The sequence below is a fragment of the Danio rerio genome, chromosome 19, assembly GCF_049306965.1.
Source record: "Danio rerio strain Tuebingen ecotype United States chromosome 19, GRCz12tu, whole genome shotgun sequence".
NCBI lineage: Eukaryota > Metazoa > Chordata > Actinopteri > Cypriniformes > Danionidae > Danio > Danio rerio.
This window is the reverse complement of record NC_133194.1, coordinates 42,760,072-42,783,080: the sequence shown is the minus strand read 5'-3', so window position 1 is coordinate 42,783,080 and position 23,009 is coordinate 42,760,072. Positions and strand designations below refer to the sequence as shown.

At 38.3% G+C, this 23,009-nt stretch overlaps 1 protein-coding gene across 9 annotated transcripts in view; it reads right to left on the bottom strand.

The window, feature by feature from the left end:
- Positions 1 to 23,009, bottom strand: part of zmym4.2 (zinc finger MYM-type containing 4, tandem duplicate 2) — a 50,222-nt gene that overhangs the window by 11,350 nt on the left and 15,863 nt on the right. For 8 of the 9 annotated variants that reach the window (XM_005159701.6, XM_005159702.6, XM_005159706.6 and 5 more), the window contains 16 exons: positions 17,538 to 17,593; positions 17,324 to 17,461; positions 11,564 to 11,627; positions 10,872 to 11,046; positions 8,916 to 9,045; positions 8,454 to 8,669; positions 8,223 to 8,373; positions 6,827 to 6,942; positions 6,509 to 6,736; positions 5,440 to 5,590; positions 5,142 to 5,317; positions 2,972 to 3,140; positions 2,442 to 2,570; positions 1,875 to 1,906; positions 1,641 to 1,740; positions 1,402 to 1,511 (listed from right to left, as the gene is read on the bottom strand). In XM_005159701.6, coding sequence (XP_005159758.1) covers positions 1,402 to 1,511; positions 1,641 to 1,740; positions 1,875 to 1,906; positions 2,442 to 2,570; positions 2,972 to 3,140; positions 5,142 to 5,317; positions 5,440 to 5,590; positions 6,509 to 6,736; positions 6,827 to 6,942; positions 8,223 to 8,373; positions 8,454 to 8,669; positions 8,916 to 9,045; positions 10,872 to 11,046; positions 11,564 to 11,627; positions 17,324 to 17,461; positions 17,538 to 17,593 — 2,141 coding nt within the window. Of the gene's footprint in view, positions 1 to 1,401; positions 1,512 to 1,640; positions 1,741 to 1,874; positions 1,907 to 2,441; positions 2,571 to 2,971; positions 3,141 to 5,141; positions 5,318 to 5,439; positions 5,591 to 6,508; positions 6,737 to 6,826; positions 6,943 to 8,222; positions 8,374 to 8,453; positions 8,670 to 8,915; positions 9,046 to 9,144; positions 9,203 to 10,871; positions 11,047 to 11,563; positions 11,628 to 17,323; positions 17,462 to 17,537; positions 17,594 to 23,009 lie in introns of those variants that run through there. The other variant, NM_001044320.2, reaches the window with a different exon arrangement.

Below are 23,009 nucleotides of genomic sequence, written 5' to 3'. Positions count from 1 at the left end.
GTGATTTTTAAATATTTATATTTTCGGATATTTAACATGTCAACGGCCATCAGCCTGTCATACTAAGCAGAGCAAAGACAAGATGGCAACAGAGACCGCATAAGTCCTTAAGGGAGAAAACTCTTTATAACTACAAAAAAACTATAAAAAAAAATTATAACTACAGCTGATCAAATCCTTATAAACCAGGTAAGTGACATTATAAGTCAATCTCTCTTTTGTATGTCGTAGTGCTGTATTTATACCAGAGTAATTGTAGTGTTTCTGGTAGTGTTTGTTCTGGCTTTCTGGGGATTTTTTATTGTGATATCCCGATTGCAACACAGAAATATTGGGAAATCTCTGTAGACTGATGGCATTTCATGTTGTTCAGCCTTATAATCTTAAAATGTGAGCAAAATCACCTGTTGTGTCAACACTTCAGTCATTACACAAGAGAACCATTCAAACACTAACTGTAAAGTGACGTTATTGAAGTAGCAACAGATTCAGCTGTTCTGACGTCAGCTGCAGCTGTGAAGCAATGGCGGAAGAAAGTAGTTCCTCATACAAAAGGATTTTTAGACTCTCAACGTTAGATTTTCTTTTTTCTATACATTATGCCATTGAACTGTGGCATAAACCCAATATCACACTCGCAGTAGTGCGATATTGCTCATAGGATGCTGCAAATGCCCCAATTTGAGCAAGCATGCAAATGAGCCCCTTGAAAAGGGGTGGAGACTTTACGGCTGTGCCTCAGTTGCTTTGTCATCAACAAACAAAACAACTACATGCATGTAAAATAGTGCAAGTTTAAACACCTGACATCTTCATTTTCTTATTCATATAAACTTGTTTTAATAAAGTACTTTCTTTTTTTTTAATAAATTAATTTATGAACTGAAAATCTCTTCACTCTCAATCAACATTGGATCAATGAACTTATTTCCTATTGCACCCATAAGAAAACACTGTTCAGCGTTAGAGAATCAAAAAGGACTTTAACCAAAAATTGAGCTTTTCTGGTGCCTCCACCTTTCACTTCTTAGTTGCATGCTTAACTATTACTTTTTTATTAATCTCTTTAATCAGGAGCTTTTTTTCCTATTTGCTTTTGGCAAAATTATAATAAAAAATATTCTGTTAATGTTTGTGCAACAGGATTTGATTTACTTATCTTTGAAAAAACTGGGGAAAAAAAATGACTGAAAAAAAACAGCACACTGCTCTTCTAAAGTCAACCAAGAAGGCAGTGTTGTGCACCTCACATTTTCAAACCTGAAAAGTGCAATCTATGTGATCAGGCCTAAGGAAGGTGAAAGTGTAGAAAGTAGGGAAGGATCGCTTTAAAAATATTTGACATGCTCACTACAACATAACTTAAACTTGTAAAGTGATGATTAGAACGTATAGATGTACCGGAAGGGGCATCCCAACAGACTTTGGAACATATTGAGAGTAGAGATTCATGGGAACTGGCACATAGACTGGCACCGGAACAGGCAGCACTATCACTTTAGGTGCCTCATCTGCAAGATACAAGAGTTCATATACATAGCGTCAGCTTTGAAAACATTTTCTTGATTAATAAATAGTGCAGAAAATGGTAAATTTGCATAGAATGAAGGTTGTTTTAAAAAGTGTGTGGTAGCCAGTACCTTTCTGTATCTCAGCATCAGCGGTGTGGGGTTTACAGGTTGTGGATTTGTTTTTGCTTGGGGATTTGTTCTGTAGGATTTGGGATCTCAGATTACGTTTCTGATAGCAGAGAAAGGAGCAAATGATGAATTCACATCTAATCAGAGTAATCCTAACAAGCACTTTAAGAATCTCATTTCATTTTCAGTTGATCTTGCGTTACTCTGAGACAGATTTTTTTCTGATAAACTCACATGCTTCATGGTCACATCTGTTTGAACAGAGCCTGAGGAAACAAATGAGTGCAAGTAAATTATTTGAGCAACAAAATAAGCAATACATCTTAAGGTACCGCACACTAAATCCGAAACTTTCACATGTTAAAAAATAAATTCAACCTCACGTTGTGCCAATCATACTGACACACTGCCTCTGAAAATTTCTGTCATCTGGTTTGTTTTTTCCCCTAATTTTTTGCATCCAAAAAGCCATTTTGAGGGATGTTTTGATAATTCAGGGCCGCCATACAAGCGAAAGGCATGAAGCATCAGAATGCTTTTTGTTTTTAAGTACTTTCTAGGCCTTGAATCCACATGTCTGAAGTTCAAGTACTTTCAAGAAGCCTGGGAACGCTGTATAAAGTAAGGCTGCTGAAGTAAACAATATTACGCATTGAACTCGTGTGCATGACAATTTTTGGATTTGAATATGAGAAAACACGTGAAAATTTAGGACTTCAGTGTGTAAAGACGTTCTTTACTAGTTTTTTGAATATATGTTATGTAAAATTGTTTAACTTCAATATTAATAATTCTAATTACCTTTCGCATTCGTGTTTCCTGAAACGCCTGGCTGTTTGCTGGATGGCCCTGAAAGTGAAACGACACTGGCAATGACCGGCGTGGCCTCTTTAGGCTTCTGTGTGACTGCAGATGACATTGGCTTTGCACCTGTAGAGACAACACATGACTCTTGACTTTTAGCCAGTCAATGTACATACAGTTGAAGCCCTCCTGAATTATTAGCTATTGTATAACAATGATTTTCTCTGTAGACAATCGGAAGAAAAACATTGCTAAAGGAGAATAAAAATACTGACCTTAAAATGATTTTAAAACAAAAATTTTTTTATTCTAGCCAAAATAAAACAAATAAGACTTTCTCCAGAAGAAAAATATATTATAGGAAATACTGTGAAAACTTCCTCGCTCTGTTAAACATAATTTGGGAAATAATTTAAAAATAAAAAAAAATTCACAGGAAGGGGAATAATGTTGACTGCATGTAATGAGCTAAAAGCAGATTAGATAAAAGCAGAGTGATCAAGCCAATGATCTGCATGCGGACATACACTGTGTGGCCAGAGATTTGCTGGTTGCCTTGATGACGGCTCCAGTGATGCCCTGCAGACTGCAGAAAAACATCAGGCACCGCAGGCTGCAGAAGTGCTTCATCTCTCCCAGCCATTTCACAGACTCGTTCATCTTCTTGATCTGTCTGCACATTGAGCACTTTATTTCCTGTCAAAATTGTGCAACAGGAACATTTTCTGTTAATTTCAGAAGCCACATCTGTTGCATAAAGTATAATGTTGCAGCACAATGATGCTTACAAAAAAAAAAAAAAAAAAAAAAAAAGCAGCAGCAATAGCTCACATTTCTTCATATAAATAAGTACGTGACACAACTAAACTATCAATAAATACGTCATTAATAGACTAACTAAAATATAGTAATACTGCTAAATACAAATTACAATAAAAAAATAAAAAAATATAAATACAATAAATAAGCCAAAACAAAATAAACAACTAGATTTATATTATTAGTATTAAATGCAATAAACTACAACCCCCAAGTCAGAATAAGTTGGCACAGTAAGGAAAACATTAGTGATTTCCAAATGCACTTTGACTTGTATTTCATTGGAATCATTACACTAAATATCTTATGTTTTGTCTTGAGGGATTCATTTCATTTGTAAATGTACATCCTTTCCTGTCATTCAGACCTATAATACATTCCAAAAAATCAATTTAGGGCTAATAATCAGGTAAATTGGTTGAATAATGATAAGATTTAAAACAAGTGATGTCAACAGGTGATTGTAATTATGATTTGGTATAAAAGCAGCATCCAGATCTAGTCCTTTTGGAGCAAAGATGGGCTGAGGATCACCAGTATGCCAACAAATATGTGAGAGAATTATTGAAATGTTTAAAAACAATGTCCCTCAAAGAAAGAACGGAAGACATTTGGATATTTCATCTTCAACAGTGCATAACATCATAAGAATAAAGAAATCTGGAGGAATTTCAGTGCATAAAAAGACACAAGCCTAAGCTGAACTACAGTGATCTCCAATCCCTCAGGAAGCATGCATCAACAATTAATAATATTAATAATAATTCCTTACATTTATATAGCGCTTTTCTAGACACTCAAAGCGCTTTACACACAAAGGGGAGAATCTCCTCAACCATCAACAGTGTGCAGCATCCACCTGGATGACACGATGGCAGCCATATTTCACCAGACCACACACCAGCTGCAATGATGGACTGGGCCAATTTGACCTTTTTCTTTTTCGAAGGACATCCTGAGATTTTTAACGTCCACAGAGAGTCAGGACCTCAGTTGAACATCTCATCTGAAAGACGGCGCTCACTGAGCAGTATAGAGTCCCCTTCAATATATTGGGGCATCAGGACCCACACAGATTGAGCGCCCCCTGCTGGCTTCACTAACACCACTTCCGGCAGCAACCTGGCTTTCCCATCCATGTACTGACTGGGCGCAGCCCTGCTTAGCTTCAGTGGGCGACCATGTAAGAGTTGCAGAGAGCTAGCAGCTGTTAATTCTCATTCATCTAGAAGCCAGATCACCACATGGGCTCAGGACTACTTATGCAAACCTTTGTCAAGAATTCGCAGTTATATCCCCAAATGCCAGTTAAAACTGTACAATGCCAAAAGGAAGCCCTATGTTAACAGAATCCAGAAGCACTGTTGACTTCTCTAGCTTCAGAAGCTGGGATCGTTTAATTTCCGTTTTCCAAACTGTCCCAACTTTTTCTGATTTGGGGTTGCAAGTTTACTTTTGTTGTTGGGTTTAGTTATTTTAGTGATTGACAACTACCTAATTTAATATTTTGTTATGCATTCTGTTACTTTTTTTTTAACTATTCAGAAGTGTGGGTACTTAGAAGTTTTATATTGTACAACTGTTTTTAATATACACTATAGCAGGGGAGGTGCACAGTTTAGCTCCAACTCTAATCAAACACACCTGATTAAAGATTTTTAGTGATCTTGAAGACACTGATTAGCATGTTCAGGTGTGTTTGATTAGTGTTGGAGCTAAACTCTGCAGGATAGTAAGGCCCTACAGGACCGAGTTGGCCCACCCCTATACTATATTATACTATTATATAATATGTTCTAATATAAAACATCAATATTTTGTATGTTGGCTGGTTATGAACTTGTTTGTTTAGCTGATTTAGTATATTTAAAACATTACCTGACGAATCAGTAAATTATGTTGTGACAAGCAATCGCTCCCACAGAACTCCTCCTGTTTGCCATTGAAGACTTCCGTCACTACAGTCTTAGAAGTGCTGTTACAGTGGAAACAATTGCTACAGTGCTTTGTCCCCCAACGCTTGACCAGGTTCTGCTCAAAGAGTGCCCTGCATTCTGTACAGAAAGAAATAAAAGCACATATTCAAACTGACAAGCCAAATTTGTGGTAACTAAAATCTTGCATGACAGATTTCCAAATGATAAAATAAGATGATGATAATTATATGCATGCTTACTCTCTTCGCAGAAAGAGCGGTCAACTCTGTTTATCCTTCTCACGACTTTGACTCTTTTATTGAGGTTGCAGTTTTCACAGCGAGCCACCACACGGTTGACCTTTCTGAACTCATCGATACAATCGTTGCCACAGAAAGCGTACATTTTCCTCTGAAAATAAAAAATAATGTAGACCTGCAATCAAACTAGGGCTTCACAATATATGACAAAAATGATTGTTAGCATTATAATAGTTTATGCAATATACGCATCACAGACAAGTGATAAATTACATTTATTTTATGCATTGTTTTTATGCCAGATTGACTTGAGTGTGCCTGACTATTGATCCTAAAGGCTCTTTTCTGAATAAAAAAAAAAACGACACGTGATAGGAGTTTTTGTCCTAACCAATACCTATTTCTCCCAGGTAAACAACAGGATAAACTATGATCACCTCAGGTACACCTCATGCGCTTTATTCAGTGTTAAATGTTAAAATTTTTTTTTACTGCTCTAGCCAATAGCAGATTCCGGGAAGGTTTGGCTCAAGATAGTAAGGCCCCATCGGTTTTAGATAAACTCCACACACACTGGTAATGTTTTAAAGACTAAACGTTTGCAACATGACAGTTGTTTTCAAGTCTGAATTAGAATTAGTTAGATCTAAAAAGCATCTTTAATGCGTTTATTTTAATATCATTAAATAATTACTTAATCATAGCTAATAAAACAGTGTTGTTCTAGGGCAGGGGTGTCAAACTCAATTCCTGGATGGCCACAGCCCTGCATAGTTTAGTTGCAACCCTGCTCCAACACACTTACCTGTAGGTTTCAAACAAGACTGAAGGACTCAATTAGTTTGATCAGGTGTGTTTAATTAAGGTTGGAACTAAACTGTGCAGAGCTATGGGCCTCCAGGAATCGAGTTTGACACCCGTGTTCTAGGGAAATGTTATGCTGGAAGAAATATTGTTAAGGCAATGCTTAGCGCATATGGCATATATTTATAGAATCATGCAGCCCTAACTCAAACAACTAATAACAAGCATGGAAATTAAAATCAGCATGAAAGTGAAGCATGAGTACCTTATACTCCATCAGTTCTGGCTTGTGGAAGAAGGCGTTCAGACACTGACAGCAGGGGATTTTAGTGACGTTTTGGCCTTGACCACTAGGGGTGCTAGTCTTGGCTGCTGAGCTGGACTCCGATGAAGCAGGTTTGGGGGCAGCAGTTTTTGCTGCAGTAGTTGTGTTGCTGCTTGTAGAGGTTACGGTGTTCACTTGTGTGTTCGCTTTTTTATTATTCAAGGATTCCTAAAGCAAGAAAACAAAGATCCACACAAATTAATACCATGCAAATCACTCAAGTAGAAAAGATCAGTGCCAGACTTGACTGAACTGTACCTGATATGCTACTACGCAGGAGAATGTGCAGAAGTTTTGAACGGATCCTTCAGACATGGCTATGTGGTACTGAGGCACTAGTTTCAGCTTGCAGTTGTTGCATTCCACTGGAGCAGCTAGATTGCACGGAAACAAAAGTGTTTTCATTTTTACACATTAATAGAATGAAAGAGATGAAATGTCACACTGAACATACAGTGGTAGGCAAAATAGGTAGCATATTTAAGAGGTTTAATTGTTTTTATTTTATTGATGCGGCCATAACAATAACCACAATAATGATGATGATAATTTTTTTTTATTTATGCCATGTCAGCAACAAAGGCTATTTTCATGGTTACTGTTCACTGTCAATGACTACATTTACATGGACATCAGTAATCGAATTGTTTGCTTTTATCTAATTAAGAGAATAATAAGACTAATGTATTTACATCGAGTGTTACTTTCATGATCCCGTTTTACATGTTATAGCACATAATTAGACATAATAATATGACAACTATAAATTCACCCCTGGGTCTATTTTTGTCGCTGTTCAGACTTAAAGTGACAGTGCATTGATAACGACCAAAACACATTGAATGACAGTAAAAATGAACAATTTTACCCAATAATGCATTGACAAGATCCACTGATTTGTATGCAATGTTTCTGCTCTACATATGCACTGTGACAAGCTGCTTAAACTCTGTTTGTGCATGCGGTATAAAAGTGTGCCAGTGGAGGAGACGCTGTTGCAGGAGTTAGGGTGTTGGGCAGAGGACCTAAACTCTACACACAAATCACAGAATACAAAAGGAAAGCCTTTGGCCTTAGTAGCTGAAAACATAATTACATTTGTGTTGAAGCTCTCGTGAAATATACTGACATTACCAGAGAGATAGACAGCTGTGTTATAAGTGTATAAAAACACTTCATGTGTTATTTGGTGTCTGCTAGCAACGATCTGCATGTTTCATTAACATTATAAAACGCAAATAATGTTTGAGGCAAAAAGATCAATGCTTTGAGATCTACAAGATATTCAAATTATTTTGCCCATCACTGTATGTGTGTATAAGTGGAATTTAAATATAAAACATTTACTAATTTTATAAAAGGGTCTATAGCTGCATCAACCATATTTGCAATAAAGAAATGGTTCATAAAAAAAATAAAATAAAAAAAAATTCACTGCAAAAAATATACAACGATTGCAAAACATCCATTTCAAATAAATCCTGCGCTCAAATAAACTCATGCGTTCCGAAACAGGTGGTGGTCACTATTGACAGCCATAGTAAAAAAACATACTATGGAAGTCAATGGTGACCAATCAGTGGACCATTATGTAATGGACCGTTATTTTGATTGTGTTATCCACTATTCTTTAAGGAATATGTGGCCATAGTACCTGACAAACCCACGGTCTGATCTTTACTCGCAGTGACACAGGAGACAGAGCAGAAAAGCTCCCGGATTCCCTCTGCGTTTGGACTGTCCAGTGCATCTTCCGCAGGCCTCAGGGCATGACACGTCTTACAGGTGACAAGTTTCAGGCTCCTCTGTGAGTGAAGATCAGTTTATTAAATGTACGCATGCTTTAACAGTAGTTTTGCAACCAAATCACTTCCTCTGCCTTTACCTTTTTGTAAGCTGTAAGGCAGGTTTGGCTGCAGAACTTCATAACTCTGTCTTCCATGCGCAGAGATGGACACTGAGCGTCTGTGCCATAGCAGAATCCTCCACAGTTCACACAGCTGTTCATGTTCAGCTTATTGGAGGAGCGGAACTGGTTGAAGCAGCCATCGCTGCACAGCTTTTGAATGGAGCCTCTGAAGTTCACCTCATGAACGTGTCTCTATACGAGAAAAATCATGCAAATAAAAAAGCTTTAAAGGGGACCTATTGTGCAAAAATCACTTTAATAAGGGGTTTAAGGCATCCGGCTTTGAATATAAATCAGCTTCAATTGGTAAAAACATAATATTTTATAAACACACTTCATAAAAACAGTCTGCAGAAACAGGTTGTTGCTAGATCAGATAATAATGACAATTATTTATATAATTTATAAAATGTCAGACAGACAGAGATGGCTACTCACTATTCCTGCCTTCTGACACACACTGCACTTAAAAGTTAAAGCGTTGCGGCATTTCTGACTGCAAAACTCCTTCCCAGCCCCTGACATGTCCACTGGGGCAACTATGATGCTGCTGTCTTCATGAATCTCTCTGAAGGGAAAAAGGTACAACATGTTACTTAATTAAGCCATGCATAATTAGTCATCTTGGAATTCTAAGGTTTACTTGTGTTAAAACTGACAAACTTACTTGCATTGTGATTTATTACAAGGGAGTCTAAAATTGGTCCTGGAGGGCCAGTGTCCTGAGTTTAGCTCTAACTTGCTTCAACCCTGACAGGGAGTTTGTAGTGTATCTAGTAAGAGCTTGATTAGCTGGTTCAGGTGTGTTTGATTAGAGTTAGAGCTAAACTCTCCAGGACTGAGTTTGGACACCCCTGGTTCATTACAAAGTTGCACTCAAACCTGGTTCTATAAGGTTCTCTTTGTGAACCAACCAATCAACAGTTTGAACACATACAACAGAACCAATGAGGATCTCAGAGACCCGGATGAGTGACATTTATGAGTGACATTTGGTCTATGTTACAAATTGTGTCACTAGCAGATAGAGAAAGAAAAGTTTTACTAATGGCATCAATGCATTTAATTACACATCATATTTCTACTTAAAATTAACTTCTGCAATGGACAAAATATCTAGCACTGCCTTTAATGCTTATTTTTAAGAAAAAAAATGCATCCTAAAATACAAAAGCAGTATTAATGTGATTTTCTTATACTAATAGTTTTAAAGAAGATAATCATAATAAAAAAAAAAGTTTTTATCTGAGGGTTTGAAATCTATTTAAGAAGTCCCAAATGATTTGCATAGATTTAAAATACATTTAGGATCTCTCTATATGCCATTTTCATGCATGAGAGATTTGTTTACCACATTATTTTGCTTCAGGTAAAAATGTAAAATCTTTAAACTGAATATCACAAAAAATAAAGCTCAGGATGCAGATTATACACCACCTGACAAATTTTTTTGTCGCCCATCCAAGTTTTAGGAACAAGTAATAACTTGACTTCTAGTTGATCAGTTGGTATCAGAAGTGGCTTATATGAAAGGCAAAGGCCTCTAGATTACGCTTATTTTAGCAAAATAAAATATAATCAAGCCTTGATTTATAATTATTTAATTAGGACAGTAAGGTCTGACTTTGCTTAGGCAAAAGTTGTGTCACTAAACAGAAATAATGTACAGTATAATATATAAAGTCATGCTGCAGTGGAAACAGAATGAATATTGAGTATGACTCCCATGAGCTTGGAGGACTGCATCTACACATCTCTGCAATGACTCAAATCACTTATTAATAAAGTCATCTGGAATGGCAAAGAAAGCGTTCTTGCAGAACTCCCAGAGTTCATCAAGATTCTTTGAATTCATCTTCAATGCCTCTTGCCCCTGACATGCTTAATAACGTTTGTGTCTGGTGACTGGGCTGGCTATTCCTGGAGCATCTTGACCTTCTTTGCTTTCAGGAACTTAGATGTGGAGTATGAGGAGCGCTGTCCTGCTGAAAATTTGACCTTTCCTTCTTATTTGTGGCACAAATATCTTTATACCCCAGGCTGTTGATGTTGCGGTCCACTCTGCAGATCTCTCGCACTCCCACATACTGAATGTAACCCCAAACCATGATTTGTCCTTCACAATCTTGACTGATTTCTATGAGAATCTTGGGTCCATGCGGGCTCCAATAGGTCTTCTGCAGTATTTGTGTGGAGAGGGATGCAGCCAACAGATGATTCATCGGAAAAATCTACCTTCTGCCACTTTTCCAAACGATCAACTAGAAGTTCAGTTATTATTTCTTGCTTTTACAACTGGGATCAACGACAAGACTTTTGTGAGGTAGCGTATATGCCAAATAATATACTTGAAATTAGATATTAAAAAAAATAGTTATAGAACACAAAGCATACTTGAGGCAGTGGTGACATGCTTTATTCTTGGTGCTCCGGAGACATTCAAGTGAGCAGTAGATTTTAGCAGAGCCACTGCGCTGGAAGGCTGTTTGTCCCTTCAGCAAGACCTTATTGCAGGCAGTGCACAGAACACCAAGTCGCTTGAAATTCTGAATGGACTCCGTTTGTGCTCCTGTGAGATGAAGAGGAAACTTTAAGGATGCAGGAAGTGATTTCAGACCCTAAAGACCAAATTACACTGGAATCTTTAATCAGTGTTCAGCCGCAGTCTGGCGATGGTCAGTGTGAATTGTCTTTCAAGGCAAGGCAAGTTTATGTAGTCATTTCATACACAGTGGTTATTCAAAGTGCTTTACATCAATAGCAATAAAATAAAATACAAGTATAAGAAAATAAAACAAAGAATGAACATACAGAATCAAAAGATTAAAATGTGTTAAAACAGGCTTTAATGGAATGAAAAAGACAAAGACATGATCTTTCAAAGAAGTTGCTCATGCAAAAGAAATTATCCATTTTTTAAGGATGGTTATTAAGAAATGTGTAATAATGTCAAATTATACTGGATAAAAAAAAAAAAAAAAAAAAATATATATATATATATATATATATATATATATATATATATATATATATATATATATATATTTAAAAATATATACAGCTAGTAATTGTTATAATGCTCATACCAGTGGATGCATTATTTACACCAGGCACCTGATGATAAGATCCGAGCCTCTGTTGGTCAAAATCCTAGAAAAGACAAAATTACCACACATTGGTATAATCCATAACCATTCATAAAAATCTGCATGCTCAAAAGTACTAGAAACATGTAGCTGACATCAGAATATTTTTTTTTCCACAATTTACACATTTATTGTCTGGAAATGCTATAAGCCATGCCATTATCTTATATAAAATATAGTGTAGTATTCAAATGTTTGTAGACTATAAATACAGACTGCTGCTAAATATTTTTCTTGTCCCACGAAATAGGATTCTAAAAAGAATAGAACACGTCAAGTATATTAGGTACACCTGTCCAACTGCTCGTTAACGTTAATTTTTTATTAGACAATCAGATGGCAGCAACTCAATGCATTTAGGCAGGTAGACATGGTCAAGACAATTTGCTGCAGTTCAAACCGAGCAACAGAATGGGGGAGAAAGGTGATTTAACTGACTTTGAACGTGGCATGGTTGTTGGTGCCAGACGGGCTCGTCTGAGTATTTTAGAAACTGCTGATCTACTAGGATTTTCATGCACAAGCATCTCTGAAAGACAAAATATCTAGTGAGCGGCAGTTCTGTGGACGCAAACGGCTTGTTGATTTCAGAGGTCAGAGGAAAATGGCCAGACTGGATGGAGCTGATAGAAAGGCAACAATCAAATAATCACTCGTTACAACTGAGGCATGTATTGAGGCAGATGGACTACAGCAAAGACCACAGCGGGTGTCACTCCTGTCTGCTAAGAACAGGAAACTGAGACTAAAATTTGCACAGGCCCACTAAAATTGATCAACAAAAGATTGGAGTAATGTCCCCTTGTCAGATGGGTCTCGATTTCTGCTGTGACATTCAGACGGTAAAGTCAGAATTTGGCATCAACAACATGGATCCATTCAGCCTTGTGTAACAGTCTAGGCTGGTGGTGGTGTAATGGTGTGGGGGATATTTTCTTACCACACTTTGGGCCCATTAGTACCAACCATTGTGTCAACGCCACAACATACCTGAGTGTTGTTGCTGATCATGTCCATTTCTTTATGACTACAGTGTACTCATCTTCTGATGGCTACTTCCAGCAGGATAATGCACCATGTCATAAAGCGCGAATCATCTCAGACTGGTTTTTTGACGTGACAATGAGTTCACTGCACTTAAATGGTTTCCAAGGTCACCAGATCTCAATCCAATAGAGCACCTTAGGGATGGGGTGGAATTGGAGATTTGCATCATAGATATGCAGCTGACAAATCTGTAGCAACTGCGTGATGCTATCATGTCAATATGGATCAAAATCTCTGAGGAATATTTCCAGTACCTTGTTGAATCTATGCCACAAAGGATTAAGGCAATTCTGAAGGCAAAATGAGGTCCAAGCAGGTACTAGTAAGGTGTACCTAATAAAGTGTCCAGTGAGTGTATTTACATATGAATTTTTGTTAACATTCTAAATGTTCTACTGTCATATATCGATGTAATGCATTCAAGGAATACAGTTTTTGAAGGGTAGTTTAAGTAAATAATTTGCTTCAAAACCCTCTCAGGCTCAAATTAAGTTTTAGAAACAGGAATGATATTTGGGGAAAATAATCATATGGGGTAGTACAATAAAATCCTGAGACCTTCACATGCAAGGCGTTCTGGGATGTTGCAGATTTGCAACATTGGCCCAGTGTGGTAATTAGACACTGACTACTGAATATGATATGAACAATAACTTTTTACATACAACTTTTCAAACAATGTAACAAATTGCTTTTCAGTGGCAGAACAACAACAAAAACAATATGGGATCCAAATCCAATATCTTAAATCCTCATTGAGTAGGCCATGTTTACAAGTCACTTTGTCATGTGGTACTCCAAGAAACAGTTTTTGTCTTTTGTAAAGCACAGAAGTACTTTGCACTTCAGGCAGGCCATTTGCGTGTAGCCATTCTTGCACAGTCTGCATCGTCCACGTTTCTCAGCATGGATGGGGAAATGATCGCATCGGTCTAATCTGACATCAACCGATGGTGCAGAGATCCTCTGAAGTGGAGGTGAGGCAGCTTGATGGGACGTTGGATCATCTTCCAATGAAGGTCGTACTCTTTTCCTACTGTTCAAGTCAACCTGTTTGCCAACCTTGATGAGGGCATCTGCAACTTGAACACGGAAGTCAAGAAGTGGCATATACTTCTTCTCCTGCTTCTGGGTGAGATGACGGCGATAGAGGAGCCAACCATTGACCAGTGATAGGTCAATCAAGTAGTACAAGATGCGCAGATACCAACGACGTGGGCGGAAGTCAGTGCGATAGAGAGCTGCAAACTTGTCTGCTAAGTCTACTCCTCCCATGTTGTGGTTGTACACCTTGACAATGTGGGGTCTGTCCACTTCCACATATTCCTTCTTCTCTTTCGACCACCTTCTGCATCTCTCAACAGGTTCAGGGCCGATGAAGGATGATGCCAGCAACACTGCCTTGTTATCATACCACTTCATGATGGACATCCCACTTGTCTTTTCGTATTTCACTTCATACGCACCACACCCGGCCTTTGAGAGTTCCTTATCACTCTTGAGGGTACATCCACGGAGACGGTTACGATTGATGGTAGCAACTGTTAAAATTACCATTTTCTTCAGTACTACAATGAGTTCAGGGGAAGGGAACCAGTTGTTGAAAAAGCACTTGTAGTTTAGTCCTTTTGGAATGTCTGATACGAGACGTAGCACAACTTCACCGGCAACACCAAGTCCACGTTCATTGGTCACGGTCCCTTTTCCAGTGTATACTTCAAAGTCATAGACTAGTCCAGTGACACCTGCACGAGTAAAGACCTTGATTCCCCATTTATGTGGCTTGTTCTTGATATACTGTTTCATTCCAATCTTTCCTTTGCAGGGGATCATCTGCTTATCAATGGAGTGGTTTTCTTCTCGTTCAACCTTCACACAGTTGGCACGGACTTTCTCAAGAACTGGACGCACCTTGAATAATGGATCGTATCCAGGCTCACCCTTTTGCTTCACATTGGTATTGTCGTTCATGTGGATGTATGTACGCAGATTATCAAATCGTTTACGTCCCATGACTGTCGCAATTGGGTCGTAGCGGGTTGCGATGGCATACGCACTACAGTCATCAAGATGTGTAAACCAATGAATTGCTCTACTTCAGAAGGGGTTGTTTTCAGTTCTGGGCCATTCTTCATAACTGCATACAAGTTAGATTGGTGAGAAATATGTTCAAACACAGATTTGTCCATGAACTGATGAAAATACCACTTTGGACTTGGTATTTCGTCTGGGGGAGGTGAGAATGCAGGTCCTTGGAATGAAGAGTCTATGTCAGCTGCTGGGGGTTTCCTCTGCCTCCAAGAAAACTCTTTGTTGACTGGGGCTGGGACTGGCTGAGGTTCATTGTCATCTGGGACCTCAGTATCACTGTCTGCATGTATGTTATGAATTTCAACATCAAGGTGGTAGAGATTAGCTTTTGGTATTGCTGCCAGTGGCTTATCATCATCAAAGCTGGAGTCAGACTCGTATGCTTTAGGAGATTCCTCAAAATCTGAATCAGCAATTTTATCGTCTGAAATGGATTCTGTGTCAGATAAAGCACCATCAGGAAGGCAAATGTACTCAATGACTTCCCTGGCTGTGTAAATTTTTCGTCTGCCTGCCGTAACACACTGCAAATCCTGCATAGAGAGTATTCTGTAAGGGAGTTTGCCAAAAATGCTTTGACACAATGATCTATGCTAATAAAAGTGCCATGCTATTTAGCCTATATCAGTTTTCCTCACTGCACAGTCAAATGAACATGGTATTGTGCCATTGCTTTTGATCAAATCTGCCTCTGATTGTTTGTAACTTCACTCCAAATTATTACATTTTCCATATGATATACCCTCAGTGACACCTCAAAGTAATATGTAAACACTGGTGATGGGAAAAAAAAAACCCTAGTATAAACTGTTACTCAAAATATAGGCAAACTAGTAGATAAAGCATGTGGTATCCAGTGGTACCTATCTGGCCACACGTTGCAAATCTGCAACGTTGAAAGAGCTGCATCAGGGGAAAAATCCAGAAGAGATAAAATCCATTAATTGGTATTTACTGTATCTATATACACTTATGATTCTTCTTATGCCGTTTTAGTTTCAAATTAATGGAGGTTCATAGTGATACTTACACAAAATTGATGCCAAGAAAATCAGTTTCAGGGTGCTTTAACTCCTGCCTTATTTGGTCCGATTGAATCGCACTACAGTTCGTTTTCCCTTTTGGTGCGGTTCGTTTGGGCAGGTAAGAATGCAGCAATCGTACTCGAGTGCGCACCAAAAGCGGACCAAATAAGCGTACCGAGACCTGCTTGTAGAGGTGGTCTCTGTACGCTTTAAAACGAACCCTGGAGCGAATCGTTTGTGGTGAGAATATGATTCGTACTAAAACAGGTCCAATCGCAAAAAGTACTGCGCCTGTTGGACTAATTCAGCTGCTGTAGGCTGATGCGCTGTGCATTATGGGATACGGAGGAAAAATATTTGTTGACAGCGCTTTACCAACAGAGAGAGGGGAAAACATTAACTGATGGATCGTAGGTAATATTTCCGCAAGATGAGCATGTCGCAGATTAGCTGAATTAATTCACCCCTCCTCCTGAAGTGACAAGCGATGCATTAAAACCCTGTTTTCCCAGCCATGGCCGCGCTTCATTCTCGAAATGTATAGTTTGTCTAAAGCAGGGATACAATCAGCCAGCGCAGTCGTCCCTCCAGAGTAGAAACGACATTTTGTGTCTGCGGGTTTTGTTTACTTGCGGGAGTTCATTGGCATTTTCCCGCATGTGAATTCTAACCAATCCATAAGCAGGTTAGGAAATATGTTCAACAACATTTGGCCAATGAGAGATGCGGATTTTGTCAGATGACTGCATTTTGGTTCATTTCAACTGGTTCGGACCAAAGCCAGCAGTGTGGTGTGAAAAAGACCCAAAGACGGCAGAAAATGCAACAATCTATCATTTATTGCCCCTGGTCCGGACCAAATGAAGCGAACTACAGATGTAAAAGCACCCTCAGTGAACCCATGGAAACAGACATGTTAGAAGTGAGACTACACGGCCATCTGGTGAGCAAGTGGGGAAACTGTTTGTTGCTAATGGACAACCAAGTCCTGCAGTGGTACTTCTGAGCAAAAAAAAAAGCTCATAAAATATGTATCTGGAGTAAAAAGGTAGTTAGTTTTTAACTGTTGCAAATCAGCAACGACTGCCTTGAGAGGGTTAAGGTAAAGAGGGTCCAACCAGGAACTAGTAAGGTGTACCTAATAAAGTGGACAGTAAGTGCATTTGCATATGCATTTTTTAAACGTGCTAAATGGCTTTACTGTCATATATAATCAATGTAATGCATCCACAGAATTAAGTTTTTGAAGGGCAGTTTAAGTAAAAAAAATTGCTTTATGAAAAGAATAACTGGTAGGAGATATAGAGCCCCTAATCGTAGGTTGAACCGATATAAGAAATCCTTTAAGAGGAGTTTATCTTAATTATCATTATAACTACTCTACTTTTTTCTTGATGTTTCTTAATGCAATATAGTGATGTCGATAACAAATATCCTTTCAAAGACAAGAAAGTTTACTACTCCTAATAATAACATGGCATAACATATCAACACACAGGAAAAAAAGTATGTTTAAATGTCTGTATATTTGAATAACCTCATCATCTTTAATGCTTCTCAGTGGACTTTGAGGTGCTTTCTTCCACTCTTCATCCATCGGTTCATCTTTGATCTTCACAGGTAAAACGTCAGAGGGGTCAAATCCTGCAAATCTTTTATCAGCAGCCTGCGTTTGCTGAATAACAGAGGAAGATTTTATTTTCAGAACTGTACCGCAAACAAACATTTAACATAAAAGTTGCAGCGTTTACCGTGACAGCAGATGAATGTGCAGGTCTGCTTTTAAGGCCTTTGGCCCTCAGTGCTTCTGTTGAATGAGAAAAGTAAATAAATCATGTTTAAAGATAATAAAAATAAATATTTTCCATTGTTATGCATGAATTGGCTATAAAATAAATTATGAACTACTTTAATGTATTGAGCAACTCTCTGGATTTGCAACTAGGGATGCTCCCATCAGAATTTTTGCAGCCGATACAGAGTACCGATTCTAATGCTTTATAATGCATTAAACACATTTTCTCTCCAAGTATGATACTTTAAGGGATATCTCGCCTTACCAAATAGAATAAATGAAAGATGTTGCATATAATCACACCTATTTTAAACATTTAGGTGTGTAAGAATTGAAATATTACAAATATGTTTGATGTCTTTGACAATTCAGAACATGAGCTGAAAACAGGGCCAATTGACTCCACAACCCAGCAGGGGGGAATGCGGGAAAAACCAGTTCCTGCTGCATTTGCATCTGAGCATGCTGAAACTCAGCTTCATCCCCCCCATCTCACGCATATGGTCATTTCAATGTTTGAATGTTCTAGATTAACCAAACTGACTTTAACTATCATGTTTGATATCATTTGAAATGTCTCAGTGCGATTGGTACAATGATCTCATTCTCTCAGAAATAGACATAATCAAAACAATAAATATATAACTTCAGGCATCTTTTGAACCACTGTGAAGGGTGTGACTTTCCACAGGCAGCACCAAGTGTGAAAGCTCTTTTGTTATACACACACCCTCTTCTTTGAGGGAATTCTTGGATTATTTAAGGTAAGGTTTGAGAAAGGCTCAGGGCGATTCTGCCTACCCAGATCAGCCCATAACATGGAGCCTAGGCTCCACGTTATGTAAAATTTACACGTTATGTAAAAGGTCAGGTATGCATCTTTTCATCTTGGATTTATATAGACCCCCAGGACCCTATGTCAAATTTCTAAAAGAATTTTCTGATTTTATTTCTGACTTACTAGTCAAAACTGATAAAATGCTAATTGTAGGTGACTTTAACATCCACATAGATGACGCTAATGATACATTAGGGCTCGCGTTTATGGATTTAATACACTCACTTGAGATAAAGCAAAATGTTGTGGGTCCAACCCATCGCTTAAAGCATACATTAGATCTAATTCTGTCTTATGAAATCGAGGTTATTGACTTAGACATTATACCACAAAGTGATGATATTACAGATCACTACCTCTTACTATATAAGCTGTGTTTACCTGAAATCAGCAAACCCGCTCCAATACTCCGCCCTAGTAGAACTATTGTTCCGTCAACTAAAGATGAATTTATAAATAACTTACCTGATCTCTCTCTATTTCGTAATGCACCCGCAAACTCAAATGATCTTGATGTAGTAACCAGCAGTATGGATGCCATCTTTACTAGCACACTAAATACTGTGGCACCCATCAAATTAAAAAAGGCTAGAGAGAATAAAACTATACCATGGTATAATAGTCATACTCGTGCGCTCAAAACAGCAACCCGCGCCCTGGAACGTAAATGGAAAAAAACTAATTTAGAGGTCTTTAGAATTGCGTACAAAGACAGTATGTCCAGCTATAGGAGGGCTCTAAAATCTGCCAGGACCGAGCACCTGCGCAAACTGATAGAAAATAATCATAACAATCCTAGATTTTTATTTAACACCATCTCTAAATTAGCTAATATTCGGTCATCCTTGGAACAAACTACTCCACCGCAAATTAGTAGTGATGACTTCATGAATTTTTTCAGTAATAAAATAGAAGGCTTTAGACAAAAAATAGGAGATGCCAAACTTTCTGCACCGGCTTATACTCCAAATCCTGTAAATATTTCATTAAATCATAATAATAACCTACACTGCTTCAAAATCATAGAACATGAAGAGTTAGTAAAAATTATAAATAGCTCTAAACCAGCTACGTGTATGCTGGACTCAATTCCAACAAAATTACTGAAAGAGCTGCTACCTGCTATAGGAGAACCTCTTCTTAACATTATCAACTCTTCTTTATCTATAGGCCATGTTCCAAACTCTTACAAGCTAGCTGTTATTAAGCCTATTATTAAGAAACCGCAACTAGACACCAACAACTTAGCTAACTATAGGCCTATTTCAAATCTTCCATTTATGTCTAAAATACTAGAAAAAGTTGTTTCCACTCAATTATGCTCTTTTCTGCAGACGAACAATATTTTTGAAGTGTTTCAGTCAGGTTTCAGGGCTCACCACAGTACAGAAACCGCCTTAGTGAAAATAACCAATGATTTACTCTTAGCTGCTGACCGAGGGTGCGTCTCGCTATTAGTTTTACTCGATCTTAGTGCGGCATTTGATATTATTGACCACAATATCCTCATAAATCCCTTAAAGTCTACAGGTGTCCAGGGACAGGCTCTACAATGGTTTAAGTCATACTTAACTGACCGCTACCAGTTTGTGAATCTTAATGGACAGCCTTCACAAATCTGCCCAGTAAAGTATGGGGTGCCTCAAGGATCAGTTTTAGGCCCTTTACTGTTTACAATTTACATGCTACCTCTGGGAGACATTATTAGAAGACATGGGATCAGCTTTCACTGCTATGCAGATGATACTCAATTATATATTTCAACTAAACCTGACGAGACGTCTGAACTTTCTAAACTAACTGACTGTATCAAAGACATCAAAGACTGGATGACCAACAATTTTCTTCTCTTAAACTCCGACAAAACAGAATTATTACTTATTGGGCCTAAATCTTGCACACAGCAGATCTCGCAACTCAATTTACAATTAGAGGGATACAAAGTTAGCTTTAGCTCTACTATAAAAGATTTGGGTGTCATATTTGACAGCAATCAAACTTTTAAAAACCATATATCCCATGTCACAAAAACTGCCTTCTTTCATCTGAGAAATATCGCTAAATTACGAAATATGCTATCCATCTCAGATGCAGAAAAGCTAGTCCATGCTTTTATGACTTCGAGACTGGATTACTGTAATGCTCTATTTGCTGGCTGCCCAGCATCCTCTATTAACAAACTTCAATTAGTACAAAATGCAGCAGCCAGAGTTCTGACCAGGTCTAGAAAATATGATCATATAACCCCAATTTTATCCTCCTTACACTGGCTGCCTGTTAAGTTTCGTATTGAATTTAAAATATTACTTCTCACCTATAAAGCTCTAAATAATCTAGCTCCTGTTTATCTAACCAACCTTCTGTCTCGCTACAAACCAACTCGCTCTTTAAGATCTCAAAATTCAGGGCTTCTGGTAGTACCTAGAATAGCAAAATCAAGTAAAGGAGGTCGAGCCTTCTCTTTCATGGCTCCTACACTCTGGAATAGCCTTCCTGATAACGTCCGAGGCTCAGACACACTCTCCCAGTTCAAAACTAGATTAAAGACCTATCTGTTTAGTAAAGCATGAACAGCAGCTACGCTAATTATTCTCTTTATTCTCTATTTTCACCTGGGGATACTCATCCCGAGGTCCTCAGATTATGCGGAGTCACTGATTGGATCCAAGACCAGCGACGTGATGATCCCAAGGATTACATATCCGGGACCAGGCCATATCCTGAGCTGCTGCTGCGCTGATGGTCGTGGGGAGTGGAGAACATGAGTCTGATTCCAGTGACGCTCCAGGGACAGACGAGTCTTCGCTGAGGCCATCTTCCAGCCTAAACCACGACGAATGAAGTTCTGCTCAAGACTTTTGGCCAGCGGAGAAATTAAAATGGTCGTGCCCAACTGAGTCTGGTTTTCTCAAGGTTTTTTTTCTTCACTCCCATCAGGTGAAGTTTTTTTTCCCTCTCCGCTGTTGCCACTGCCTCGCATGGTTCAGGATTGGTAGAGCTACGCATCGATGAATTTGCTCTTCAGTGTTTGAACTCTCAGTAATGATTAAATCACACTGAACTGAGCTAAACTGAACTGAACTTAAACACTAAAACCTGAACCACACTGTTCCAGTTACTGAACCACACTGTTCCAGTTACTATGACCATTTATGTGAAGCTGCTTTGACACAATCTACATTGTAAAAGCGCTATACAAATAAAGCTGAATTGAATTGAATCTTTGATAATTTGATGTTTTGTATTGATCATTTATGAATTGACTGATTGAATTGGCATAATACATTTACCTGACTAATAAATTGTAATGTTTGACCATATTTTGCTCACTCTGTAATTATTAATTCAAGTAGATTATGCTGTATCCTTGTTTCCGCACGTCTTGCGTCAGGTCAGTAGACGGACTAAAATCCAATTGAGATGGAGCATTGGGCACACTAATTGTGTTTTAGGGATCCGGCTGACTCTTGATATTGATTCATGTGTACTTAGGTGGAAAGGGCGATAACTTCCGTCTAGGTCAACAAGGTGTTGCACGACTAACCTAGATTGGGTACCCGACCTTTGTTTGAAGGTTATATTATTCTAAATTAAGTTCATATGGGAAACCATGGGCTTGGTGAAAACCAAAGTTATTATAGAGTCCAGTAGTCGGGTACATTTATATTAATGCCCTAACCTCTAATTAGAAATGATGATTGTCTTAACTCAAAGGTGTACACCTAAGCGGGACTAACTAAAGTATTTTAGAACGAGCGCGCTGGTAGCGGCCATCTAAAGTATTAGTCAATTACCTCTGTTTAATATTCAAGACTGACCGGAGTGTGACCGTGAGGGACGCCTTCGGCCGAGGCGATTTCTCTGAGCGACATGAGCACCCGAATGAACGGATGTAATAGTTACTAGTGAAGACAAAAGGTTCAAACATTTATCTAAATTACATATTGATATAATCTTCTTAATGTTTTATGATTGGAGTCAGATAAAACGAGGATAAATATGTTAATATTCTAAACCACCTCATATTAAAATTGGAGTCAGATATGAGCTAAGTTTAATATAAATCAACATTGTGCACTGAAAAGACCGAACAGGCATTAAACCTTCATCCACCAGTGGACACCGGCATTGAGCCAACTGGGTGGACCTTACAGGTGTGAACATATCATGGCCAGAAGTAAATGTAGATTTACAGAAAATAATATAACATGTATAAAAATTAATAAGAGATATTACAAACAATCGCTCCGCTTGTGTCACAGCAGCTCAAAACATGGTAAATACAATGGTTGCACTTGCAACGAAGAGACCAACACTTACACAAGTCACACCAATAGACTGTATAAACAGAGGTCACACCGTATCTGTATATATTTTAGCTGTTGTGAGGCAAGCACATCGATCGCTCACATTATTTACCTTCTCATGTGTCGTGGCTGTTGAAGGCCATGTTTAATACATGGGAGCACAAGTGTCTTCCTCTGCTTGTAAACTCCTAAACGAGTACCAGTGATCAGTTCATGAGATTGGCCAGAATGGCGAGTACTGATTGAGTCATTAAATGTGATTATTGGCCGATACCGATCTTCG